The 27,861-nt window shown below is 46.2% G+C and overlaps 1 protein-coding gene across 2 annotated transcripts; it reads right to left on the bottom strand.

The window, feature by feature from the left end:
• Positions 1 to 186: 186 nt before the first annotated feature.
• Positions 187 to 27,861, bottom strand: LOC106861696 (galactosylgalactosylxylosylprotein 3-beta-glucuronosyltransferase 1-like). 2 transcript variants are annotated; one of them, XM_014890263.2, is made up of 6 exons: positions 27,685 to 27,861; positions 9,410 to 9,558; positions 8,554 to 9,092; positions 7,113 to 7,409; positions 6,523 to 6,630; positions 187 to 3,520 (listed from the first exon to the last, which is right to left on the bottom strand). In XM_014890263.2, the coding sequence occupies exons 2-5, from the start codon at positions 9,519 to 9,521 to the stop codon at positions 6,544 to 6,546; spliced, it is 1,035 nt and encodes a 344-aa protein (XP_014745749.1). In that variant the 5' UTR covers positions 9,522 to 9,558; positions 27,685 to 27,861; the 3' UTR covers positions 187 to 3,520; positions 6,523 to 6,543. The 2 variants fall into 2 exon arrangements, with proteins under 2 accessions (XP_014745749.1, XP_088015114.1); XM_088158988.1 differs by having other exon boundaries at positions 8,554 to 9,089; positions 27,685 to 27,858.

Raw genomic sequence — 27,861 nt, 5'->3', positions numbered from 1 at the left:
TAGTCTCAGGGACCTGAAATGTTTTTGCTTGACTTTCTCTTGTAACATTTAGGTCAGAGGAAGAGTGAAATGAGTAGCCTTGAAATGAGAACACCTAAAATAGATAGTTTTCCTGTTATAGATTCCACTGTGTTTTCCTGGAAAAGGAGTAAGCACTTAAGCTGCAGACAAGACAATGCAATATCATACTATTCACATCATATTTAATAATGCTCTAGTACCATTCAATATAAATAAATAACCATTAAAAAGTAGTTTCTCGACAGTCTCTTCATCAATAGTATTTTCTGCAACAGGAAAGGTTAGTAATATTCATTGGTTGATGAGCTGGATGAATCTCAGAGAACATGAATATCAGGTACTAATATGCTAGTAAAAACCAGGCACTGGGATGCCTTCTCTTGTTTAAATACTTCAGGCTTGATCTGCGGCTTCCCTCCTTACTGCATTCACTTCCCCTGAAGCCTGTTACCCTGAAGGCTGCTTCTGTCCTGGGCTCTTCCACCCTGCTCTGCTGGTGAACAACCATCTTAACTTGTGGTGCCTGTTACTTAACCACCCTTAGCTGATATGCCTTCCCCAGCAGCAGTCCTTGCTGTCCTCAGGCTGCTCTACAGGGAAAAGAGTATTTGTGCTGAACAGGTCCATCTGTCTGCTAGCGTGGAATGTCAGCTGTGTACATTCATGCTGTCTATACAAGGTCTCAGTTCTGCACAATATAGTGACTGACAGAACTTCTTGATTCTCAGAAGGTCTGCTCCACAGAGCCCGGCTGGGAAAGAAAGGAGATGGTGCAATAGGGCTGATCTTTAGAGCTGACTGACCAAGATTGAACTGACAGTGTAGTACAGACAGAAGGAGTAATTTTGCTTTCTTGTAAGGATGTAGAAAGAACAACTCTCTAAAAACATATGTGTGGTGGGATCTGTTGCAATGGGAATAGATCCAAACTCTCACTGGCAGTGCCTAAACCCTATAGAGGACCTATGTGAGATTAAAGGCCAGAGAATTAATCATCACATCTCCTCCTGTTCATACAGGCAGAAATCTTGCCCATCTCAGAGGAGAAAATGGAGGATCATAAATCAACTCCTTTATTCCTTTGCTCTTGTTCATTCATTGAAACCACAAAGAAGGGGACTTAATTTTGGGTTAATGCTGGGTAGAAGCACTGAGCCCACCTGCCTGCTGGCAGGATGGTTTGGCAAATCCCACTGGAGTACAAGCCCTGCTACATTTGCAGAGGGCAGGATGGAAAGTTCTGACAAATACAGAGTGAAAAGCATTCTGTGGTTGCAGGACTTCCTTTATGCTATCTGGTGCCAGTAAGCTCTGCAAGGATGCTTCTACAGTCCAGAGAATACAGTGCTTTCTCAGCTCATTCAGTATTTTCTCCATATTGAGACAGCTGGCAGGGTGGCCTTCTGCTGCTGGTGTGTTCATCCATACAGAACCTGGCCTTAGCCTCACTAAATGCAGTCTCCATTTCTCTAGTTGTTGCCTATTCTTTGATTTTTCCCATCTCTCTCTCTCTGAAAGGAGGCATTTCATCCCCTTTGCCCCTCCCATACTGTGGCCCCCTCCTATAGCAGGATGTATTGGCTGCTCCTTCTCCATTGTGGGAATATGGACCAACTCCCTCTCTCAGATACCCTTCAAAGAGCCCCCTCCATGGAGGCTTCCTGAGATCCCATGGGGACTGTCTACTGAGTGAGGCAGTCCTTTGCTCATGTTTTTACCCCACTGTGATTGCTTGGGAGCCGGAAACTTAGTGCCACCCATGTTTGTTACATAAAAGAACTGTAATTTCCTTCACTGTATTGCCCCCCTTGCTGTGTTGCTGATTATTTCGCCAGTTTAAGATACCATTGTAAAGAAACCCCAGGGAGCAAAGAACATATGACCTTCATCGGTGAACACCAAGCTCTACTGTTCTGAGGCAAGAGGGAAAATATTCTTTCTCCAGGAATATGTCATATGACCTAAGCTAAAAACCAAAATTAAACAAGGAATAGGGAGAGAAGAATTCTAGTATGAATAAATAAACAAATAAATAAGTTTCCTGCTAGCCCTGAATTTCTTGGACAAGGGATGATTCAGTTGCTTATAACTTTCTCCCAGCTGTAAAATCCTTGATGTGTTTTGAATGCCTTGAGCCTTGTTTCTCCTGGCCTGACTGAAGAAGGTTTTAAAGATCTGCTCAGAGGGGTTTCTGGGTCATTCAAGGAATCTTCCTGGAGAAGTTACAGTGACACCACTCCCCACGCATACATATGGTACCAGCACTTGTGCTTTTAATCCAGTTCATCCTTCCTTCAGTCTTCATTTGCACCTCCTGTTTTGTAGGCTGCCTCCCACCTGACTGTCTTCCTGTTTTATTGAGGGAAAGGGAAATCCTTCCACATGACACTGACTCCTCTCTCTTCACAGCACCACACACTCCTTTCAAAGTTCAGCTGGAATACCTTGCCACATTTGTTATTTCAGTTGTCATGTACGTGCTCAAGATAGGTCTCCCAATGATGTCTCCACATTCCTTCATGTTCTCACAGTAGATGACTGCAGGCTGAGGGTTCCTCTTCTCTGAGCACTTCTCACCCACCTCCCTCTCAGAGAGTTGTCTTCCTCTCTGGAGATCTAGGAAGCAAGTCCATGCACATGATTTGAGGCTCCTGAAGCACCTGATGATGCTGCAGCAGGCTTCCAGGCCTTGAACACATTCAAGTCCACCCATCTTTGCCCTTACTTTCTGCTCTTTTGTCTCTTCAAGACACAGAGGCATGGCTTCTGAGGTACAGTACCTGCCACGTCTCCCAGAGCAGGAGAGGAACTTCATCCAGAGGGGTCTGTGCCTGGGGATCTCAGATGGCGTTTTCCAAAACAATCTTAAGTGGGGACGGTAGAAGATCTGAGATATGGGATAGGCACTAGATTCCTTCTGAACTCCCAAACCCCAAATAAGGTTCGTCAGCATGGCTTCCTCTCCAGTACTGAAGACTGATCTGTGTACATATCGGAATGCATCCCTCCGAGGGAGAGACTCTCATGCCAGCTTTGCTTTAAAGCTGTTTTGAGAGCACACCAGCCTCAGGCCAACAAGTCCATGTTTGTGCTTTAGTGACAACTCCTGTCCTTGAGCTACTGCTGTTCACAGTTGCTGTACTGAAGCTCAGGTTTCACTTTATGCCAGGAGAGACCTTTGGAGGCACCTGCACCCATCCTGGATTTCAGCCTGTGCTGGCACAGTGGAGAATGAAGACCACATCTAGTAAGTTTTAACAAATGGTTAAAAGTACAGGGCCCAGTGGGGAAGGGAAGCACTCGTCTCCTAGGTGGGGAGGATCTCAGGGCACCACCTCAGCTCTGTCCCTCTTTATTACCAAGGGAGCTGTTTGGTGTGGTGACATTTGGGGGTGTTTATCGTCCTCCAACAGTGGAGCAGAGCGCTGGGCAGGACAGGCAGGGTGCACAGTTACTATGGTTGCTGATGAACTTCAGAAACAATCACAGCACTCTGCCTCTGTCAAAACAAACACAAGGTGAGGTAAGAAGGTGTAAATACAACATCCAGTGTAACAGGACTATCCCCCTGGCTCAGGCAAACACCTTGCAGCTATCAGTGAACATGTTCCTCAACAACACTGTGCATGGCTTTGAGCTAGGATATAGCTGAAGAGCTGCTTGTTCTAGCTGCACTAGAGTCTTAGCTGGGAAATTTTATTTACGAATTAGAGAAAGTTTCTGACAGATTTTTTTTTGTCTGCACTTAAAGTAATTATTTTAACTTTTTTGCTAATTTTTTAAAAGAGTAGGAGAGTGAGATCTGAGGATTTCTATACATCCTGTCTGGAAGGTGTTGAAATGCAGATGAACCATCTCTTTTTCTAAATTTCACAATAGCGGGAGTCCTATGCTAACCTAAGCACACTCTTTTTTGGAGGCCTGTAAATAGAAGTTAGCAATAAGAATAGGTAGTTTTTATAACACTGGCCTTCTGTGATAGCTTTCAGGACTTTAACAAAGAAAAATATGAGATTAAATTAATCTCCATCTCCTGTTCTCAGAAGGCAAAGCCCGTGTTTCAGGGATGTTTCAATATAGTCATATATATGCTGTGATAGCTTTTGGCTGCTCTGTGGCAAGCAGCCATGCAAGCAGTCCAATTCGAGATTAGGAGTACCAAATCCCACACCAAGCAATGTCTGCCTGACTCACATCTGCAGGATTTAAAGGGAAGGAGGGCTCTGGGAGGTCTTGGACTTAACTGGCTTGATCTGATTCTCAAGGAGGACTAATTGGCAGGAGGAAATATTCTTCCTATTGTGTCTAAGAACAGAAGATCCTCAGGGGAGCAATTTTGCCTCTTTTTTTCTCAGCACTGGCTTATTTAGATCATGTCTATCAAGGTTCTGAAGCTCAGCAGCCTTGACAGTAAGGACCTCCAATACACCGTAGCCTTCAGCAGAGATCTCAATTTAAATTTTAAGAGATGCAATCTAACGATTTTGCTTAATTGCCCTTGATTGTCAAGCAATTTACTTTGCATGTGTCTCCTGGAGTAGATGCCACCTGCTAACTTGATGTGTCAGAGCAGCCGCCCCACATGACAGACAGTGGTTCAGAAGGGATTGTGGTCAAACTGACTGCTAATGCAAATGCAAAGATCCTTAAAAATCAGCAAGGCTGATCCAGCCAACAATCTGCTTGAAAACATTGGAGAGGATAGCTTGGATAAAGGTGCAAGTCCTGCTGAGTGAATCAGTGGCAGTGTCTTATCTTTTAGATTGGTTGCTTTCCTTTCCCACAACGAATGACTCATGGGGAGCCATTCTCATGAGACTCCATAGCTGGTGCATTGCATTTCTTATGGAGGATGACTGATTGTTAGGCCAAGGAGAGAGGTGAGGACAAAAGTGCCCATCTATAAATTGAACATTTGTGAAAACATCATGTCCGCACTGTGCATCTCCAATGGAGCAGTCAGCCTCTCCTCTGGCAAGTAGGCAAGGATAGTCTAATCTGAGTTTTTATAGGCCTGTTCATCCTGTACAAAGCAAGTGATTTCTCCAGAGCAGTTAACTGGACTGTGAGTCCTTACGAGGTGAGTTTGGGCAATCATTGCTTTAGGTAACTGCAGACTCGGCATGGGTGAGTGTGTAAAATGATTCTGTTGCTGCTAGTGGATCTCACAAAAGCACTGAAAAGAGGAGCTGCCGGCTAAGCACAGGTATCTTGCATCATTTATGGTCTCTAGGATATCTGTAATATTAATAACAAGCTGTCAGAAATGGTACAGCGTTTGTGCCCTGTAGGGGGGACAGGTAGGCTACACCAGGGTCCCTATGGTGGCACCAGGTGTCTATGTTTAGATAACTGCAGTCCCTTCTATCTGCTGCTGGGTGTGCAGGCACTGGGATTGCTTTGCACTATTTGTGTGGCTGTCACTCAGAGATCATGAGGTGCTGTGGCGTGAGTGCAGCTACTAGCGATGCACAGAGGAGATCAGTGCAGGAATTGAAATACTCATGACTGCCTGTATAAAACCTGACAGCTTTATTTCTACTGGTAGAGCTGAGCTGAGGTGTATATTGGGATCAAAACTAAAAGCACTCCTGGAATATCTTCCAAAGTAGGACTAAATCATTCAGCATCCTCTGTCCTGATATCCTGACAGATATGAGTCATTTCAGAAAGAGCTGGGTACTCTGAAATTGGGATACTTTTATTCTTTTGGGACTTTTGAGACAGGAATCTGCCATTGAGATCAGAGGGCATGGCATCTGAATGCTTCTTCATCATCATTCTCTTTCTAAGAACATATCAGTGATCTCTGATACATTCCTGCCTCACCTGTGGTGGTTGCCATAATCCCCCATCCTGCTACTGAACCTGGTTCTTTGAACTGCAAAGGCACTTCCTAGTACATTCACTATCTCTCCTCAGAGCAGATGTACTCCTAGCTCTGGTAGCATTGGTACCAAGCACCTCAAACTGAGAGAGTCTGTGTAGGCTGTGCTGTGCTGGTTCCTGTTCTGAGATGCTCTAAGCATTCCATCAGCCTTTCCCTGCTGCACCCACACCACAGCTGTTCATGCAGGATAAAAACTGAAGGGGGATGCATGAAGCACTGCACAGATGGCAGGGCTGTCGGGACAAAAGATTGCCTGGAGAAGTGTGATCTCATAGGACAACTCCCACACTGAAGGGAGTTTGGAGCTGGATGAAAAAGTCCAGGGACAAGGAATTTGGCTTGTCATTAATACCTGAGTGAAACCGGGGGATTCTGCTGTAACTTTTCTCTCTGTCAGGCAAGACTCCCATATGGTCTGCAAGGAGGCTTGAATGCGCAAGAAATACAGAGCATACGTGGATAAAGATGATAATCTACTTCTTGTCCAAAAGGTGGCACGGTGAATTACTGGAGCAGTCACATATGCAGTTTTTCAGGAAATAATAGCAGAAATAAGGAAACAGATACAGATTATTTGCCTTGCTAAAAACAGTAAAGACAAAGATACTCACACCCTGGAGCTGGGTCTCTGCTTACACCTCTACTCTGTGGTCTGTAAACCCACGCTTGCCTTCATTAACCAGAGTGGGCCTCTCAGTTCTTGTGTGCCAGACCAACACCTAGAGGGAAGCACAAAGAGTTCAGGCATTCTGAGTAGCATGGAAACAATGAGAGTGCTGCACCCATTGGGTGGCATCCTCAGAGAAGTGAAGCTCACAGCTGTTTGAAGCATGTGATTCAAAGGGGTTGATCCTGGGAGACACTTCACAGGCACATGAAACGTGACGAGGAGGGATCATTCTAGAGCAAAATTTCAGACTCAACCCTCTGTCAATCCGCCTGGATTTTGGAGAAGCAATCTGGGCACAAATTGTACATCTGAGATTCTTTATTAACACAGAATGCCTAGCACTGCTCCTCAGCTCTCTCTGAGCTTCACATCTGTGAAGAATTTAGCAGGCTTTGTCCATCTGTCTGTCCCAGCATCATTTGGCATTGACACGTGCCAGCACTGAAAGGTGGAAGAGTGTGGCAGGAGGTTGTAAAAGCAGCCAACACCCAGCAAGAAGACTATATCTTTGAGATTTCTTGTCCTACTCACCTTTGTGCAGTTAGCTGCTTTGGGCTCCAGGCCGTCCATAGTCACTAAATCCTTCAGCAGACTGGTTTCCTGGTAGCCTCCTTTAACTCCCTCCAGCTTGAAACTGGCATGAGGCTTCTCCAAAATCAACTTGATGCTGATAGCAAATCCGGCCATGTCAATAGCAAATGGACGATTAGGGTCAAAGACGGTTTTCCAGCCCACCACCTTCCCTGCTGGGTTCACTTTTGGGGATTCATATCGCAGCCCCCCGACAAAAGCCACTGGCCAGACTGAGACCCGCCTTGTGTAGCGCATCTGTGTACCAGAAAGAGAGTGCTGTGAGAATTCAACCCCACCATGTTTGTCCCAACCCATTAGTGCACCATGCTCTGCTTTCATTGGCACCTCTCTTCTCCCATTGACTTCCTACGCAATCACAATTGCTCTCAGCAGCACAAGCTCTAGTTCACCTGTGCTGCTGCTTGAAGAGCTACAGCTTCCACTGCCACAAGGCAAATTCTCAGCACATTATTCGCTGAACAACACACTCATTGCTTTTCTAGGCCTACATTCAGCCCCTCAGAAGAATGAAAACCTCTGGTTTTCTCATCCCATTTGAACTTTTACCTTTTATGGTAGAATTTTATCAATTTCTAAATGCCAATTACTACTTTTACCAGGCCTCTAGCTCTGTATTATCAACTCCACTCACTCCAGCTTCACACTCATGCAAGTAATCACTCTGACTGATTCATCTTTGTCCTCATCTATTCCAGTTTCTCTCCCCACCTTCTGCCTTGTTTTTCCATCCATTGCTACTACCTAGAAGTGTGGGGGTTTATTGAAATTTTCAGAAAGGACCTGGAAGGAAGTACGAAAGGATGAGCTTAACAGAGACCTAACAACTCTGAAAACTGGAAATAACGTTCTGATGCATAATTCTGCTCTTCAAGAGGCTTAGTACAGTTTGGCTTATATTGGTGACAAGAGAGTTTACTGGATTTTTTACTGCAAGTTTACAATAGGCTTGGCATCTCACAAAAGCCAGGTCTCCAGCAGAAGTCTGGGCAAGCTTCGGTGATCCCAGAGGCACAGCCCTGTTGTGGTGGCTGGAACCTAGAGAACTGAAGGGCAGCCAAGGAGTAAAGATGGATAGAAAGTCAGACAACTTTTCTATCATCCCCTACCCATCACACCCCTACAACAGTGCAAATTTACACCTTGCCAGAAGTTTGTCTTTGATGCTTATTTAAATTAGATCAGCTCTCCCTGAGGAGAGGCATAAATTCTGCAGCCTCTAGAATGGCAAATGTGTTCTTTGCCCTTTCAGCTTACATCTGCTTTATACCCAAGTGCCACTCCATGCAGAGTGGGCGAGGTCTTTGCAAGTGCAACTGGGCTTAGGAGGCTCTTCAACTCTATCCTGCTTTTCTGTCCCATATAATTTTATGTCTCTTACCTCCTCAAAGAGCTCCAGGCTGTAGGTGTTATCATCATCAGCAAAATAGACTACGCCTTCTGGTGGTGCGGTGTTGCTGAAGCTGTCCCTCAGCCAGTGCAGCCCCAGGTTCCTCTGCAGTGTACCCCTTGGGGTGTGGGATGGGATCCAGGACAGACCCAGCTTCAGGCTCTTGGGTGTTTCCACGTTGAGGTGGGTGAAGTTGAGCCCAGCCTTCTCCAGCAGGTTGGATACAAGGTTGGTCCTCCGTGGAGAGTCTTCCACCACCACCCAGTGCAGGTTCTGAACATGGAGGAAGGTGTTGGCCAGACGGGTCAGCTCAGCTTTTTGCACTGGCCGGGTGTAGGTAGGGGTGATAACAAAGATGGTTGGCAGGGTGTCTGACCATGGGGGAGGCCTGGAGTACACATAATTCTGGATGATTTTAGGCATTGCCCCTATGCTTTGCTGCTGCCGAGTGCATGATGGGAAGCCTACTTCTCTCTTTGTAGATGTACCATTAAGGAGAACTTTAGAGGTCACATTCTCATCTGTCTCTTCTGGGACAAAACAAAGGAAGAAAGAGGAAAGAAAGGAAGATGTCAGAGGACTAATAAGTAGCAGGCTACCTCCTGTCCAGGGAGGCACACATCTATCTGGAGTTAGTGATGCATCCTCTGTCCAAAGTCAGCCTAAGGTGCATGTTTAACATGCTCTTAAGATCAGTTTGTCTTCCTGCTGTCAGCAAACCCCAAAGGGGCCTTCAGGCAAGTCTGTTTTTGTTTAACCCTTCCCATGAGAGAGCATCCCTGCTGTGGGTTTGCAACAGAAGTCATCACAGCCACTAGCACATTGACAGCAGAGCTTTTGCACTTACTTCTCAGCAGGCTGAGGTAGTCAGTGGTTGGGTACTGGTGCCACAAGGTTAGGAGAAGAGCCCATGGTAAGGCAATCAGGAGTGTGGTAAGAAGGTTACGTCTCCTCAGCATGCTGCAGGGAGCTTCCAATGTCCAGGCATCTCTCTACCTATCAGAAAATGAAAAAGAGTAAGGCCTCCAAAATACCAGTCACCAAAAATGCAGGGAGGCATGACAAATGCTTGGCTCTGATCCAGCGAAGTGCTAAGTTTACAAGGAGTTCCATTAACGTTTCAGGTCCAAACCATTATCCAATTTAGCCAGCCCTGGTGTTATTGAATAGCTTTTAGCTATTTCTGGTGCTCTAAAGAACCTCTCATTATCCCATGATGAAACCACTGTCCTTGAGTTAGGGTGGTTCATGTTGCTGATTCTGAAGCTGGAGAGGACTGCTACGTGTCCCCCCTCTTCGAGACTTGTGTTCCTTCCTGAGCTTTGTGGTGACCATTTAATTTCCTTCTTTTGTACAACTTTTTAGAACTGTGTGCAAGATTTGTGTGCCTGAATATGCAATTGGATAACGTAGTCAGATGTCAGGCATCCTCTAGATAGCCAGCACCTCTGAACACTTCTGCAGTGTTAATTCACACTCCTTAAGCAGATGCATTGAGGCAATCAGGCATGCATGCTATCACCTACTAAGTGTTCCACGAAATCCCTGCCTTGGTCATTCCACAGTGCTGGTGATGCCTGCTGAATGCTTAATTATCCCACATCCCTTTCTACTTGTGGTTTGCACTGTTTGGCCATTGCACCATTTAGTTGAAATCACAGACTTTTGAGTACACACCAGGCCCTGCCAGGTCCCCTTGCACTCCTAGGCTGAAGGCATTTTGAGGGAAGAGATTGATGGCATCATGCCGATACAAAAGATTGAAAGGAGGTTCAAATTGGTTAGCTCTAAATTCCTGCTCTGCTAGGGATTTTTAATTATACTGAAGGCCAGTCAGCTAAAATCAAGGTCCTATAAGGGACACAGGCACATTTTGTTCAAAAGCAACTCCTTGCCCAGAATTTGGGTCCTGCAGCTCCTCATCTGTCCAGAGGGGAAGGATTGCATTGCTTCAGTCTTAGAGAGTTGTGTGAGAAGAAAATGACAGCTGGTCTGAAAGGGGTCTGCAGTGACAGCAGCCACAGGGTACTCCTGAAAAATATTAGGAGATGCTATTCTAAATTCATCCTCTGGGACCTCTTAGAATCTGTCTTTAATTGTTTCTCTGATATTTTGCCTTGGTGTCCTGAAAAAAAACAAGGATTATGCAATTTCAGGACTCGTCAGTACCCTACCACCGTTAACTGTTAATCCCATTTCAGCCACATCAGACAGAAGACTAGCGTGCCTCAGCAAGTCCTCTGGTGGGCAAGTGGATGTTCATAAGGAAATTACTCCAACACAAGCTCATTCCTTGTTAGAAACCAATGGTATCAATGCTGGAGCAATCCCTTAGGGAAATATATTCCCACTGACTGCTACCTAAGCCAACCATTAATGGTGTTAATATCTAATGTTTCTTACCTCCTCACTCAGGAAACACCGTGGTGCCCATTTAATTACTTTCAAGCTACAAAAAACTGATGTAGAAGTGGGCCAAGGAAGCTGTGTGGCCAGGGGCACACAGGAGTGTTTTAATGATGTGAGCAGGAGCCTTGTGTAGCAAACACGCTGGCTCTGCTTAACTTCATTGCTTTTTGATGACTGGGTCTGGGGCAGGTACAAAAGTGTCCTTCAAGCTTTAGTGCCAAAGGCATAGGTATTTGGTAAGCTACAGATCCAGGCTGGACACAGGGCAGGATGGTGTTACCCGCACCAGGGACTGCTTTCCCTGCAGGCAATCTTTTCTCTTACCAGCATAACAGCGCAGAGTAAAGCTTCCCATCATTCATGACTGTGACAACAGACAGAGCCACAAAAGAAATCCAAGGATTGCTATTAACAACTACAGATACCTTGGCCCACTGAAGCCCTGGCTCACGTTCGTTACAGCTCCTTGCTTCCTCTAGTATGCTTGCAATTACGAATGTCTTTGCACCAGAGTCAGGCAGCCAGTGCTTCTTCCCTTTAATGAAAGGCCTTAATTATACAGACACAGTTTCTATGCAACATATCATTGCTACTGCTGCAAACTCAGGTTGCTGCTGGAGGGAAAGAAAGGAGAAGGCAGCCCTGGCAGCCATGTTACCAATAGAGCACAGAGGAGAAGGGATCAGAGTTAGAAAAAATTTTAATTAATTTCCTTTCTAGTTCTTTCTCCTCCTCCCTCTTCCAGCTCTGTTCATGCTTCCCAAACACTGCAAACAAGTGGAGATGCTGTCTGTGTGTGCAGCTCCCCTGGTGCTCTGTGCTCATTTATTTCTGCATGCACCTTCTCTCTATTGCTTTTCCAAAGCAAGCAAGGCTGAAGAAATTAAACCCTGCATAAAGCCCCAGGTAACTTGTGTATGTCACAGAGGAGCTGACTTCAACCCATTTAAAAAAAATCTCTATTGCAATACTTTATTTTCTCTTTAAAATGTTACCTTGTCGCTCCCACTGTCTCCCCCTGCGTCCATCATGCATGCTCATCTCTGTTGCTTTATAGCTTTCACCTGCCTTTTCTCAGTCCTTCAGAGTCTCTTTTCTTCTCTGTTTCCAGAACTACAAGAATCCCCTGGCTTACAAATAATTTTAGCCTTTGTCTTCTGTCCTTACACACACAAAGGCCCTTTGCATTCTCTTAATGTCCACCCCTCATGGAATATTTCCCACAAAGTGGTCCATTAAAGCATCAGTCCATCCTTTTGAAAACACAGCATCAAAATCTAGTCACATATCGATGCTTCTGGGTAGCCTGCTGATGGCCCCAATGGAGCTTACAGAGGCTTACTGCACATATTTTTACCTAATTTTTATAATTAAAACCAAAGTCTCCTAAGCGGCTTGGATTAATTGCAAACTTGCAATTAATATACCTGTACTCTTGGCACAACCAGCTACCTTCCTTCTGCCTTTAACCCCTCTCAGAGTAGATCCTATTAAATGAGATTTAAGATCAGAAGAAATTTTTGTGATCATCTAAACCCATGTCCTGCGTTCATCTGGTAGTTCATGGGTTTAAGCTGTAGAGGGCAGGGACCATCTCTTAATGTGCTTATACAGTCTGGCACTGATCCCAACGGGAGCCTTTGGATGTGACTGCAATACAAATATTATTGATTGGACTCTCTTGCTGGCTCTTCTCCTCCCTTGCTATTTCTCTGTCTGTTCGCCATTCTCTTTCCTTTTCTTTTTTTCCCTTAGTGCCTCCTGCAGCCCTTGTTTGTGTTACACACCCTTAACAACATTAGCTGAATGTTTGATGGATGTCTTCAATATGCTGCCTGTAGCCTTCTTGCCTGTTTTCCAATTACACATCTCTCTTCTTAATTTCATCCATCAATCCTCTGTACTCCATTAAAAAATAAACTAACACACAGAGCACAAAGCTGAGTACGATAGGGACAAAATGTTTTTCATACTACTCTGGCTTCACGCTGCTTTTATCAGACTTCTCAGCTCCTGGGATGTGACACTATTCAGTCTCCATTTAAACTCTTGTGCTGACGCAGGGGGCATGATTCTGAAAGGACTCAGGAGAAGACAGCGAGAGAAGCATACAGGGGGAAAACCTGGATTCCCCAGAATAACGCTGAAGAGAAAAAAGATCTATCTGGCTGAGGTTCAGACCATTGCATGTGACCAATCCCTTTACCTATTGTTGACTAATTAACAACAGAGTAGAATTTGTTACAGGCAGGACAACCCAGATATTGAGGGAGGGATAAGGACTCCAAGGCTGCAAAATGACCCAGGGAGTGACTTTCTCCTGAGCTGCAGTGTTTGAAAGGACATGCTGGGTGAATGGGAGAATGGTGAAAGTTAGGGAGAGATGCAGCTGACTGGGCTGACACATTTCAGTACCTCTGATTTTCCAACAGCCCTGTTGAGGAGCTGCTCAATTTACATCATTTTTGGTAACTCAGAAATGATTAGGATCACACGGGCTTTGGTCGTTCTCTGAGGTTTTGTTTCTGCCCTCTGTCTGCCTGATCCAGAATGAGAACACCACCTTTCAAAAAGCGTGCCCTGCGAGGAAGATGATTTTCCAGCCTCTGGTTCAAGGCAGCTGGCCTGTCTGAGCCAAGCTTACAAGACTCTGAATGCTGGACCAACCCCAGCCCCAGGACTGTATGGCTCTAGTCAGAGACACAGGCTCTAAAGACCCTTACCTTCCCAGAGGGACAAATTTCACAGTTCAGACTGTCCCTTGGGAACATCCCACCATCCAGCGTAATGATTTTCTGGGCAAGCACCCAAAACAAACTACTCTCAGGTAACGGAGCCAAAAGTTTCAAGAAACACTCCCTAATATTGGTTTGAGCCATGTTTGCAAACCTAGTGTTCTGTGTGTACCCTGGGAGGAGACTGGTGTGGAAAGGGGAGGAGACAGGGATGTGAGGAGCAGGCCCGGAGCAGACCTGCAGGTAGCTGCAGATGACTCTTAATTTCACGCACCAAAGCTGTCAGCAGGGTTTTTGGTTTGTTTTGCCTGCATTTTGCTGCCTCTCTCCACCAGCCATTAGCCACCTTGAGGAAGTCTATGCAGATTTCACGAGTTCCCTAACTCCTGTATGGGAGATATGATACTGAAGGCAGAGCAGGGAGCTTTCAATTATTGATGAGAGCGACCTCTCTTTAAACAAGGAATGCATAATTCATGACCAAGCCGATATTTGTGATGAGCAGCACCAGCTGAACCTCTGCCTTGCTGAAATGCACAGGAAGCCACTGTCCCCTCTCCCCCCATTCCCTTGGGCCCATCAGAGCCTTCAGCCAAAACTACAATAGTGCTAAAAATTGAGATAGGCCGAGATGCTGCAGTGCCTCCCCTCACCAGGCAGCTGCCTTCCTGTTTGAGATGTGCACAATAAAGTGGGAGGATGGATTCAAGGAATCACAGAAGTGGGTGGAATGAGTTATTGCTCTGGGATAAGCATGGGTAATTACTGTGCAAACACAGCCAAAACAGGGCATTTCTCAGTATTGAGACTTCTCCGACCCCCAGATAGGTCTTCAGGAATGGCATCATGGCATTGTTGTAGGACAGAAAGGATAGGCTAGATCTAAAGGACAGTGCCTGAGGGTTCACATCCAGCTATATTTTTTGTGGGGATGGGAAACAAAAGGGAAAAGGCAGATTTGGTTTTCTGCTCAGAAAGTAACAATTTCTCCCCTAAACTCTGCTGGGACTGGGTGACTGAAAAGCAAAGAGGAAAAAAAAAAAAGCAGCAGTTTTTCTAGGAAGGGAAATGTTAATCATGGACTGTTTTGGATTGGAAGGGACCTTAAAGATCATCTAGTTCCAACTCCCCTGCTGTGGGCAGGGACACCTTCCACTAGACCAAAGCCCCATCCAACCTGGCCTTGAACACTTCCAGGGATAGGCTATCCACAACAACTCTGGGCAACCTAGGCCAGCGCCTCACCACCCTCAAAGTGAAGATTTCTGTCTTCCTAATATTTAACCTAAGCCTACCCTCTTTCAGTTTGAACTCATTCCCCCTTATCCTTTCACTACATGCCTTGGTAAAGAGTCCCTCTCTAGCTCTCTTGTAGCCTCTTTTAGGTATTTGAGGGTGCTCTGAGGTCTCCCCAGAGCCTTCTCTTCTCCAGGCTGAACAGCCCCAACTCTTTCAGCCTCTCTTCATAGGAGAAATGGATGGAACAGGGAAGAGAAAGGCTCTGATTCCACAACTGAGATCTTGATCTCCCAGTAGCCCAGGCAATAGTAGGAGACTGCGGTTTTGTCCCAAGGTGTAAGACTGCCCTTCTGCTGGTGGTTTTAATAATTTCTCTGCTGCAGAAGGGCTGCAGGAAAATGACACCTGCAATGTGAATGAGGTGAGCACTCCCCTACTGCTCATGGGGAGAGAAGGCAAAGGAAAATTAACTGAGTCCCCTGGAGAGACAAAACCCAGGGAACTACAAATAATAAAACAATACAGGGAAGGATGGTCAGGGCCTTCCCCACAGCAGGAAGAGCAGAACTTCCAGCAGCTGTGTAGTTTCAAGGCTCAGCCCCATCAATACTCTGTCCCTTGGTACGCAGGCTCCTGTGGGGACAACTTCCCCAGGAAGTGAGTCACTCCCAATGAAACCGCTGCCCTTCCCAAGCCCCTGCGCCTTTTCCTCAGATGCAAAGAAAGGCTTCATTCTCTCCTTCCAGCTCTGATCCCTTCACCATATGGGAGCACTTCAGTAGCTGGGAGTTACTTCAGCCCAGAAACCAGGCTTATCCCTCAGGAATACACCATGCACAACCCCCATCCTTCCACTGCCCACATGAAGCCAAGTGGAGCATTCCTCAGAGCTTGGTTTGTAAACAGCTTGACACAGCACCTTTCCGAAGATCATCCTTGTCCTAGACATGTGGCTTGTGTGTGGGAGCATGGACTGGAGGAGGGAGCCACTTTATATAGGGATTTCTTCCAAGTCAAAAAAAAACCCCAACAACCCCAACAGAAAACAAAAAAGAAACTTTGACGGAGCTAATTAAATCTGCTGGCTAGGCCCCATGGTAGCTAATACTTTAGAGACAGCACGTGGCTCAGCCTGCTATCCCCAGGTAGATAGATGGGCTGTAACTCAGAGGGACACAGCCCTCTGCCCCCTGCACTGCAGAGCCATAATCCAGGGGTGCCAGAAATACCCTGAGAAATATTAGCAGCTCAGGCCTGAAGAGAAGCAGGGGACACCAGATGTCTCCTGAGAAAGCTAGCTCTCTCCTGAAAGACCTCTAAGCTTGGAGTTATCCTCCCTTGAATGGGAACTCAGGGGCTTATTCAGACATCAGCTTCTCTTCCCCACTGCTGAGCTCTGGCAGAATTGAGGTCCTTTTTAGATGCTGATGACTATTACAGAATAATAATTCCAAATGTATCAGCATGAATCAATTAGCCCAATATCTGCATTAACCAAGAAAAAGAAAAGCTTTTTTTTTTCCAAGGAGGCAAAATAATTATAAGGAAGCAAAACCAATAGTGGATTGTTTCAAAGTTTCTGTATATCTTATTCAGAGCTTTCCCTATGGAGTTAACAGCTGATGCCTGTTCAGCAGGAGTGGGAGCTGTCATTTTACAACTTTTTTACAAAAGCAGAAAGGAAAAACCCATAGTATTTCCTTCTAGAACATTTTTAAAGATGGAGAGGAATTACTTTTTCAGAGAAAAAGGCATTAGATATTATTTGATAGATAATTACATTTCACAGGTGCTTGTTATGGGGGAAAAAATAAAATTGATCACAAGCTCCTTGTAAAGATGTGGGGCCCAAAGGCCAATGCTGTTCCTCTGGTAGGAGCCAGGATACAGACACAGGCTTTGATCTCAGCTATGTGTCAATATGACATCAAATGCAGACTCCAGAGGAACATGCTATCACTAATGCACACTCTTGATTGATTTAGACAGCTTGTTTTCCTCCTGCTTTCAAAGGCAATGTTGAAATGCTCTTCCTTGCTGGACTGCCCCATTATTCCTAGGGAGAGCAAAAAAAAGCGAAGGAGAAACTGCTCTGGCTGAAATCACAGTGCAAATGAGTGGGACAGCAGTTCTGCCATTTAAAACACCAGTGTAGCTAGATATGTGTACTGTATTCCCAAAATCTGTGGAAATACTGGCATTTTAATGGTTACATGTGTGTGCTAGCCCCCTGAAGGATCAGAGTCCTGATCTGTTATCGTATGGAAAGAACTGTGGGCAGAGAATGAGTGCAGTGTAAAGGCAAGAACCCCCCTGAGTTTTTATTTGGGAATGCTGGCTAAATTATGCGATCAATAAAAGCATTGTGCAAACAGCAAATTTGTGTGGAATGCTCCTGTGGGTGGCTGCTCCATATAGATTAGGACAGAGAGGACATTGGACAGCACTGATGCTACATCATGCAGGTATTAGTTGTGTGAGATTAGAGAGAGGAGAAACACCACTTTGCAGCCCTCTGAGCTGTGTGAAATATGCTCGCTTTGTAACTGGCTGAGATGGTCCAAAATGCTAATTCTGATTTCTTCCTCCAAATAAATCATCAGCACTCATTATATTTGCCACTTGCTGTGCAGCATCCAAGTGTCATGCGGACATTTTTAGAAACAAATGTAGAATGGATAAATTAGCACCTAGAGAATTGTCTTCTGCCATAGATATATATTACGGTCCGCTGCTTGATTTGTACCTGAAATGCCACAGCTGATCTGTATAGCTTGGGCTTGATTTAAAGAAACACTAGAATGAAAATTAGAATCAGCGGACAGTATTTATTTTTCTGCCTTCTGCATGTGAAATAAAAAGGGAAGAAGAGAGCAAAAGAAAGAAGGGGCAAAAAGCTGATGGTCAGTGTCTTGCTAGAATTGTCCTGCTGTCCTTCCCTGTCCTAATAGGGAAGCTGTTGAGTCTGGAGTACAGGCAGGCCCCATTTAAATTACTGTCCAAGGTGTTTGAGATCAAGAGACCTGTATGCAATTCCCATCTTCTGGGAATGCCAGGGGAGCAATATCTAATTTGGGCACGAGCAGAAGCTACTGGTATATATCCCTGCATCATGATCAGAGTAAGGTTTATTTTGTAGAAAAAGTAAGCATCAGATGCATTTGGGTGAACAGATGGAGCTGAGGAGTAGCAAAAGTCACATGCCCCTTTCTAACAACAATCCAAATCTGCCAGAAAAAAAAGATGTGGGTTTTGGTTTCTGTTTTTCTGTGTCTTGCATGGAAATGGAAGATTCTGTTGGGAAAGCAGAGAAGGCTGTGAGAGAATTCAGGGCAGATGAGCTCACAGCGTGAGAAACAAACTGCTCTCTCTCTCTCTTAGCATGCATAGGGCTTGCCATAGGGCTTGCTTGTATAGGGATTGTTCTCTGCCATGCTCCTTAGTTGCACATGAAAGCAGCCTGGTCTGAAAGTGTCTTTGCATGTAGTGTTTATAAACCTTCCCTTGGGAGGGAGGTTAGCCTGTGCTGTATTGTACTTGTGGGCTTATCTGTGAAATTGTGTGCTTCAGGCTGCCCTAGTCCTGGATGTAAAAGGGGGCTGATATTACCCCCAGGCTGGTGAGTTGCCTGCTCTTTTTTCTGAGATGGGAGTATCATCTTTGCACAAATACAACCAGGATAACCCTGGGAGATGTGTCTCCCCAGCTCTTACACTTCTGTACTCAGGGCATGCTGAGCAGTGCTGTCCTTCCTACCTTACCTCCACATTCATGTGCTGTCAGTTGGCCTTGGACAGAATAACTGATGAATAGACACTTCTGGCTGGAGAGGGAAGATGAACTAGGCTTTTTTAGAACCTTTCTCTGCAGTTTGAGAGCCCTTGGAGGTTCAAAGGCAGACCGAGATGGCCTGGAAGATCAGGGCAGACTAAGAGTGGTTTCTTGTTAAAACCAGAAATGGGCTGCTGCTGTAAATCTGAGAGGTGGATATGAATCTCTCCTGATTCTGAGGACGAACCTGGCTCCCTCCTTGTGCTTGGGGAAGGAAAGTTCTCTCTGGTTATGAGGATGTTTGTGGAGGTCAACATCTAGGTTAGGTATTTCTAGCTTCACACATGCACGTGTGAACTACCTCCACCCATTACCAGCTCTGCAAAAAATACCCCTGAAGGGCCAGCAATAGCTTCTCAACAGAGGATAAATCCAAAAACTGCTTGTGAAGTAAGAAAGAAGAAACTGGATTTTTGCTTCTGCTGCTATAACTAATTTCTAAGCCTTTTGTGTTCGTTCTGGTGCTGAGATTAGGACCCATGTTTGGGTCATTAGGAAAGAAATACTTGATATCAGATTTTATCAGTCTGGTAAGTGCACTGCAGAAGGGACTATACAAGAACAGGAATCTTGCCTAGTGACTATTTTGCACCAGTATTTAATAGATACATTACTTGGTTTGACTTCAAGAGTTCTACAATCCAAGTGTGGCTTGGCTTGGCATGGCTTGATGGACTATGAATAAAACTTGCTGAGATAGCAGCTTATCTACCACAGAACAGGAGCTAGTGTTGAAAAAAGAGTCACGAACATCCTCTGCAGCACGTCCAGAAGAGGCTGCTAGGTTGGAAGAAGTGTACAGTTTGTCTAGCAGACTGACAGGACGAGGAGCATAAGTGGGGAGACTGGTCATGATACAGGAACTGTCTTGGATTTATTCTCAAGAGGGTGACAAGAGAGGCTCTTTGAGGTAGTAAGAGCAATTTTAAATTATCCTTTCCAAAAGAAACCTGGTGAAACTATATTCACCCTTAAAAGTCAGCACAGAGGTCAGCAGTGATGATCTTAGCAAAATGCTTATCGGTGTCCTGTGACTTCCCTTGCAATGGAGCTGCTGATGCATATCGATTAATAAGAGATTTATTGTATTTTCTTTAATGCTCCAAGAGTCCTATTCTAACGTAGAAATTAGAAACCTCACTTTGGCTGTAAAAAAACCCTCCAGTTAAAACTGGAGGACATGCTGCTGAGCATTGTAGGTTTGGGGAGAATAGGAAACAGTATGAGAGTTGCTAACCAGAATGGGAAGCACACTGGGATTACTGGAGGAGTTACAGAGAAGCCTGTGGGGTGCTACAGTACAAGAGGTGCTGGTATCCCATGCTGGAGGGCAGACATGGGTTAAGGAAGGACAGGAGACTGGATTGGAGAGAACACCTGAAATTGTTCACAAAACAGAAAATGTGAGAGGTTGGTGGGAGTAGGATGGAGAAAGTGGTTCCAAGGGCAAAAAGAAAACAAAAATAGGCTGGGGGAACAATGTTGAACAAGGCTGAGATCTGCCATTTAAAAACACTTGACAAAATGCAAATAATTTCTCCTTCCTAAAGATCTGCCAGGGGATGCCTCAGCTATCTGAAGTCAAAGATTAACACTCCTACCTCCTTTATTACTGCTCCATGGAGACAAGGAGCTGGCACACATGTCAGAAGGAGGAAAAATACTTGCTGTGGACTGTGGAGCAGCAGAATTTGCCAGCTTGCCTCTCACTGCCTAGCCCAAGCCCTGATACACAGCTCAGCTCAGCTTGTGTTTGACTGCAGCAGACACTGCTTGTGGGCTTTGTAGAGGTGCACAGGGATAATCAGGATTTGGTTTCTGTTTGCTTGCTAATTTCAGCCCCTGCTGTGAGATTTGGATGCTTCTGATGATTCTGTATTAGCTTTAATGATTAAAAAATTACTTCAATGCTTAGTGAAGAAGATGCATGATCCATCATTGAAGCTGCTTAGCAACAGGACTCATTAAGACACATATTAGTACAGAAAGATATCCTTGCCTCAGCACCCTCTTGGAATGACTATCCACTCGTCTAAACAAGATAAAGGTCTTTGCTGGCCTCCTCTGAGGCCAGAGGATAAAGCAGTCAACTGTGAAACAAGATTTCTTGGTTCTTTTTCTGGCTTCAACTATGCGTCAGTATGTGGATCTGAGCAAATCACTTCACCTGCTTCAGTGCCTCAGTTCCCCCACAGGTAAGATAAGCACAACAATATATAAGCACTCTGGGGAAATGACTTTGAAGTGCCTAAGCTCATTAGAGAAGAAAGCAATCAGTGCAATGAATAAAACTCTCTCAGCCCCTTGCTGGTAGTTTGTACTAACCACATGGTTCGTTTTGTCCTGATGAAGCCCCATATACAGTTAGCTAAATACGGAGGAGAAAAAAGATCTAGCTCCTAAGCACCTGGTGGTAGCCAAGCGCAGATGTTAAAACTTGTCATTTGGCTCAAAAGAATTAATTGTAGGCAAAGCATTTCTGGTTATCCTTCAAGGAAGGAAAGGGCCTGCCAGTTCTGGGGCCAGGATCTAATTTTGCTCGAAGGAACACTGTTAAATACCACGTCTGAGAGGAGAACAGTAATACTTTGTGTTTTATTCCCACAGTCATTCACTGAATCTCTCAGGAAGCAACATTCTTAGGAGGAAAAACAGAAGTGGAGTGGAGGAAGCAGGTGTGAGGGCAGACATTTCAGTCTACAGTGAAAAAGCTGAGGCATTCCTGATTCTTTGGCTTACATGCAGGACATTGAACTTCATACTTGGATGCACAAGCCTTGGTCACACCTTAGGGTGGGCTAAGGGTAAGGAAAACATAAATGAAAGGAAACAAAGGAAGAAAAATAGGTGTAGGTGAGAAACTAACGTGTGACTGAAAGTGATTCCTGAGAAAGGGAACAGAAGAAATGAGGTTAATGGGAATGCAAAAGTCAGAGAAAGGAGGAGGAATGAACAAGGGTGGAGGAGCAGGAGACCAAGTGGGACAGCAAGCAGGAGGCACAGTCAAATCATCTGAGTGCTCTCTGAAGAGATTGCCTATTTTGTTTCTCCCTTATTTTTGTGTGTGATCTTGCCTTAAAATTGCAGGAATGTGGTGGCACAGCACTGGCCCTGATTTATTAATTCCATCCCGTCCCACAAGCCCAGAAAACAAAAGCATCTGTGTTTGCTCAAGAGAAAACCATGAAGGGCCTCATTCACATGAGAGGTGGAGAGAGAATCTGGCAGATACAGGAAAGTCATCGTCTCCTCCTTCCTTTTCACCTTTGTGTGGATCTGGGCTGGGGGAAGGGCCTCGGGAGAGAAGGATCCTGGGGATGAGGTATTAGCAGGGAGAAAGTTAAGATCACCCTGGCATTTGTGCTGGAGAAAGTGTAGGGGAGACACAATGAACACAATGGCTGGACCAGTGAAGAAGGCACCCCAGCATAGCAGAGAGGACAAGATCCCTTACTGCCATCCAGGCTCACCCAGCACTGGTGAAGTGGCACTTGGTGCAGTGTTACCCCAATGAACATCAGTCCCATTGCTGTGGTCACAGTCAGGGCTTTCATGAAGCCTAACACTGTTGTCTAACCATAGCTATGGATATAACCATAAAAATAAGTTAAATCTTCCAGTCATAGAAGAAATACCCCTTTATAACTGTTTTTATCTTTCAGAATGAGAGAGAGTCAGGACAAGATTAATGTTAACTATCCTACTTTAACAATCATAAAAGGGGGAGAGGAGCTAGCAACCTCTATTCCTGCCAGGCCAGGATCAACTGTGCTGTTTCTACCAAGAGGCACTGGGAAATATTTGTTGGGAGCAGAGGACCTTGTTAAAACCCTGCCCTTAAGGACAGTGTCTTTAGAAGCCAGGCTGCCCTGCAACACGCCAGGTGAGCATCACCTCAGAGGAGGCAGGGTCTGCAAGTTACTGCTGCTGCCTGGCCCTTGGCTTTTCCTCCAAGTTCTCCCACACAAGGATTCCCGAGGAGCAATCCTGCTTTGCTTAGCAAATCACAGTTCCCATGTGCCCTGTACTCCCACACACAGACCCACTGTGAACTTACATAAAAAGACAACACTGTTGCTCTAAAATCTTTTATCCAGAGCTCAGATTGCCTGACTGCTAACCCTGTTCAGCTCCAAGTAATCCCAGCACTTTGCTTGGCTAGAGGTTGACTGTACTGGGAATAAATGCCCTTGCTCTCATTGACACTGAGGGATAACATCCAAAGAAAACCACTTCCTTTTGCAATGCAACATTATGCATAGATCAGCACCATATAAAATTGCCAGGACAGTTGCTGGCAGTCTGCGAAAATCCGCAACACAGTCAGGGGAAGCAGCAGCATAAGCATCACTGGACCAGCTCAAATATCAACAGAAGTTAACCTTAACCCAATCCAGCTGACAAAACCCAAACCTACAAGAGCTAAGTGTCGGCACACAGGCTGGAAAACAGGTTTTTTTTTTGCTTCTGTCTGGAAATTAAAATATGCCCCAGTAATCTTCACTTGAACATATCTGTGTCCTTTTGTCCTTTGTCTTACATTGATCAGTGTTGTGGGTTTTGGAAGGTATAAAAAATCCTATGCTAGAGGATGTGAGAGGTTCAACCCTGAAGATTTAGATCTATTTCAAGTGGACTGCCCTGTCCAGTGATGAACAACCTACTATCACAATTTCAATTTCTCTTCTTCTTGAATCCTACACTCATCACCAGCAGCATCTTGTAGCACAGAGTTCCTTATGTCACAGTGCATGGCATGGGAAAATACTTACTTTTATCATCAAATTGCTACCTTTCATGTTTTCCTGAATGCAGTCCAGTTCCTCTACTGAGAAAAGACCTGTTGAAGAGAGTCATTCTCCCTCTTCCGTGTTGTTGATTGCTTTGTTTTTCACTCAAATGTCCCTCCTCATCTGTCTTCCTGAGCTAACTAACCCCCATCTTAAGGAATCTTTCTACGTGCACCAGGCATTAGTGGGATTACCTGATCAGAGTAAGGATGAACAGCAAACAAAATCTGAAGGTCCCTGTGCTGGAGCTGTGGATCGCAGTTCTGTGTCTCAGACCTGGGAAGCTGTGTCTCATGAGGAAACTTAGCTCATGTTTTATAAATCTCAGGAATTTGCAGAGTGCAATGTTTTCATCTCAGGCAGAAAGATGATCAGACAGCCCCCCACACTGCGTGGTGGAGGGAGCCAACAAGGCAGTTGATTGAACACTTGGGAACATTGGCAAAGTAGATAAATTCGAGTTTTACAGAAAGGTCTTTGGTAGCACTACTGTCACATGAGAGCAAGCTAGAAGAGACTTCAAGCTCTTAATTATTAGTCTATGCAGACTAAGATTAAAGGACCATGTTTTTATAAGTGTGCGGACCACGGGTTTAGGTGCGGTTTGGAGACATACTCCAACCTGGAGGAATCAGTGGGGTCTGACCAGTGTCCCTTTTGAAGAACTGGCCTTAGGCAGTCATGTGTGCACCCAAGACGAGGGTGCTGACAGCCACAGGTCTCATCCATGCCCTATGTTTATTGGCCTTTTGTGGTACTGTAGGTTTTAAATTGCAGTCCTATTAGGCTGAGCTGCTTCACAGCAAGTGCTTCCCAGAGATGCAGGGGCCACTCACCTTCGAGACAGATGATCTGGGGCTGTCTCAGCTCTGACGCAATGAACTGCCGTGTCTCCCTTGTAAAGAGGGAGTAGTCATCCTGACAAACAGCTCTGTATGTGGGCAGGGAGTGCTCTTAATCACACATGCTCAGTACTTGGAGATCTTGGGATGGGAAGCAGTGCAGAAAAGCGTAATGCTTATTATTAGGCAGAAAGGCCAGGAGCAAAAAGGGCAGAGTGATTTTAGACTCCTCCAGGGCCCTGGAGGTGTATGGGACCCAGATTTCAGTCTGGCTTATTACCTCCTTTTTAGGCTTCTTCTTTGATTAGGAACAATTAGATACAAGGAGGAAGGGGACAGATATAATCTTTCCTGTGTACATCCTGAAGAATAATTACAGAGCTTTCTCAGAGCAATTTTGCATGCTCAGTAAAGGGCATCTTTGAAGCCTATCAAGTATCTCATCCCTTGTAGGCATACATATGAAGGCTTGCAGCACATCTTTATTGACGTCCCAAATTTTGTGAACAGGAAAGACCATCAAAAGTGCTCAAGGAGAAGAAGAAGAGGCCTTGGAAGTAGTATCAGGAGGCGGATGGAGTTGTGGGGTGGCTTCTTATGATTGGAACAGGAAAATTCCCTCCCAAGGCACTGGAGGAAAGCAGGAGGTGACTGTGACTGCAGCACCATCACCCTGGGAGAGAGGGGCAGCCGAGGCTGGAGTTATGAAAGCACTGAGAAACACAGGGATGTGTAGAGCACTGTCGCTGGCAGGTGATTACCGTGGTGAAGAGGGGAGGAAAGCCATCCAGGGGTACTGCTGGAGTGTAATCCAGCTGTAGTCCAGTCCAGACCCCTGCCAGCAAATTGCCTGCTAGGTATGACTTTGGTCTCAGACACTAAGGACATCTTCTGGCCTGCTGCTGAAGGAAAGTTCCCTTCAAAAAGCACCTTTACCAGTGCAAGAAGAAAGGATGCTGGATACACAGGAGACACAGCCTTGAGCTGTCCAGTACAACCTCAGACACTGCAGGGAAGATGCCATTAGAGAACACAGGCACTAGGCACCAAAATATTCCCAAACCATGGAAAGAATATGAATTTAAGGGCTGCGCATTGTGGAAGTGTTTTCTCTCTTGTGTACATTTAGCTGCTGTATAGCTCTGTACAGGTCCCTGGCAACAGTCTTCCCAGATGACACTGTAACAAAGCCCAAAGGTGTGGCAGCTTGCCTCACTAAAACAAACCCTTGTCCTGGGAGCAAGTGTCCTCAGCCCAGCTTCTTTGCTTTCTATCCTGTGGCTGTTAAAGTGTCTTGCAAGCCAGGCTGAAGCCCTTTGTTGTAAAGGTGGCTGCATCTCAGCTGTCCTCTGTCAGCTGGTTGAATTGCTTTGGGATTGCCAGGTTGCCTAGATGATTTTGCTAATATTATTATTACTACTACTATTATTGTTACTACACTGAAAATGCCAAAGAAGAGTTTTCACTTGGTCTCACCAGATTCCTGAAACACCCGATACGATGCGTTAGCTGCACATCTACCTCTGTACATTAACTGCTCAATGCAGACTGAAGTGCCTTGAAAGCAACACCAAAGTCACTCCTGGGAGTGGGGGAAGAGAGGGCAGGAATCACAATCACTGAGTTCCTGGCCTCACACCAGGCAGGCACAGCGTGTGCTCAGCTACTGGCACTCATGCTTGGTCTGTATCCCAGGTATGCCTGCCAACAGATAGATTCCAGGAAACCATGGAGCAAGCACCAACCAAAGGTGATGGAGCCCCCACATCCTGCTCCTGGGCACGGAGAAAAGGGGATTGGCAGCATGCATGGCTGCAAACAGATGTGACACAGGCTGTCACACACAGCTCTGCCAGTGGCCTTCTCCTGCCCTGTAACCCCCTCTATTGCCTAGAGACTGAGGTCCCCATAATCTCCTACTGAGGAATCACATTTTGGAATAATGATGGCCTCCCTTCTGTGAGGTTCCTATCCTGCTGTCTCTGCACCTGTCTCCCAGCTTGTGGAACTGCTATATGGCCCCTGTTCCTAGTCCTGTCTGAGGCTAGCGAGGCCAATGCCTTGCAGTTCTGCAGGCTGTCTAGAGGTGCAAGATGTAGACCTCCCCACTCATTTTTCTCTTTTTGCACCTGATGAGATTTAAGCCCAAGCAGAAGTGGGTGATCAGACTCATGTGTTAAGCAGCTGTACCTTGCTACACTTTCTGCATATGCAGAGATTGCATTGTGCTTTGCACAAGGAGGCCTCCTCTGGGTCCAAAAAATGAGCTGAAGGCACCTGCAGGGGCTGCATCGCTCACTTTCCGCCACTCATTTACTGAACTGTGTGGACTTCAACTTATCAGATAGGTATTTATAGCTTGTCATTATTGCTCTGCTATGGTGATGCTTGGTGCTGCCCTGCTGATTCCAACACCCCTTCTCTTCAGCTGCACAGAAATCTCCCTTTGGCAGGTCTCCCTAAGGAGTTACTGAGGAACTCGCTGCTTCTCTCTAGATTTGCAGCACCTTGAGGGGTTTCTCTCTGTCAGGCATTAGCTGCTGAGCCTCTCCCTCTTCTCCCCTGGCCCGAGGCTGGATGGGTGAGTGGCTGGAGTGGGAAGCCGAAAAAAAGTGCTTTCCAACTCACCTAGCAAGATCCACCCCAAACTGCTCCAGAAAACCAGCAAGTGAGTCTCTCGGTAGACGCGGTATGCGAGGCAAGGGTAGAAACGGGCAGAACCCTTCCTCAGACCTCCTACTCTTGCCCTCTCCTACCTCTCTAGAGCCGCTCACTGCGACGCCCACTTGGGGTCGGCTCCCAGCGAGGCTACCTGTGCCTGCACACAAAGCCCCTTGTCGCCCTTCTGTAATTTGGCTTCTCTGGTATTTGTCACCAAGAGCCGAAATAAAACCTCTACGGGAGCAGCGGCGTGCCCGGGACCCACGTTTGGGTATCCTTGATCGGAGATCCCGGTGGCGAGATTCCCGGGTGGACACACACCAGGAATGGGGGCATTTCACCACAGCTGGAAAATTCCAGCCCGGGAGTGGGATGTCGTTCCCCTGGAACGTGTCCTGACCAAGGTGTGGGGGGATGCGAGGACAGGAGGTCCCCGTCAAGCGCGGAACCCGTTCGGGCGCTGAGCAGGGATGAAGTTCGTGGATACAGCTGCCGGTCGCAGGGAGAGCACCCTTCCAGCGCCAAGCGCCGGGGGACCGCAAGGTCACCGCTGTATCCCTGGCGCTGCTCCCACCTCCAAAGCCCCGGTGCCCGAGCGCGGGGTCTCCCGCTTACCTGGCGAGATGGGCCGGTCACGGCGGAGACGCCGGGGCGCCGGACACGGGGCGGCGGCGCGCCGGGGGCTGCCGGAGGAGCATCGCCCGCCGCCGGGCGGAGGCGTGTCCTCCCTGCGCCCTGGGAACGGCACCGGGACCGGCCCGTCGGCGCTGCCGGTGGATGGCGGCGCCCGCC

This window comes from Sturnus vulgaris, chromosome 2, assembly GCF_052056855.1.
Source record: "Sturnus vulgaris isolate bStuVul1 chromosome 2, bStuVul1.hap1, whole genome shotgun sequence".
In the NCBI taxonomy this organism is placed as follows: Eukaryota; Metazoa; Chordata; class Aves; order Passeriformes; family Sturnidae; genus Sturnus; species Sturnus vulgaris.
Note: the sequence above shows the minus strand (reverse complement) of the source record. Positions and strands in the feature narration are given on the sequence as shown.

What these genes read in the sequence shown, in the direction of transcription:
- LOC106861696 (XM_014890263.2), bottom strand. Translation starts at nt 9,521, where the DNA reads ATGCTGAGGAGACGTAACCTTCTTACCACACTCCTGATTGCCTTACCA. An exon ending in GCCTGGAGCTCTTTGAGGAG is followed by an intron (nt 7,410 to 8,553) that starts GTAAGAGACATA and finishes TCTGGTACACAG; the next exon opens with ATGCGCTACACAAGGCGGGT. An exon ending in AAGCAGCTAACTGCACAAAG is followed by an intron (nt 6,631 to 7,112) that starts GTGAGTAGGACA and finishes GCTTCCCTCTAG; the next exon opens with GTGTTGGTCTGGCACACAAG.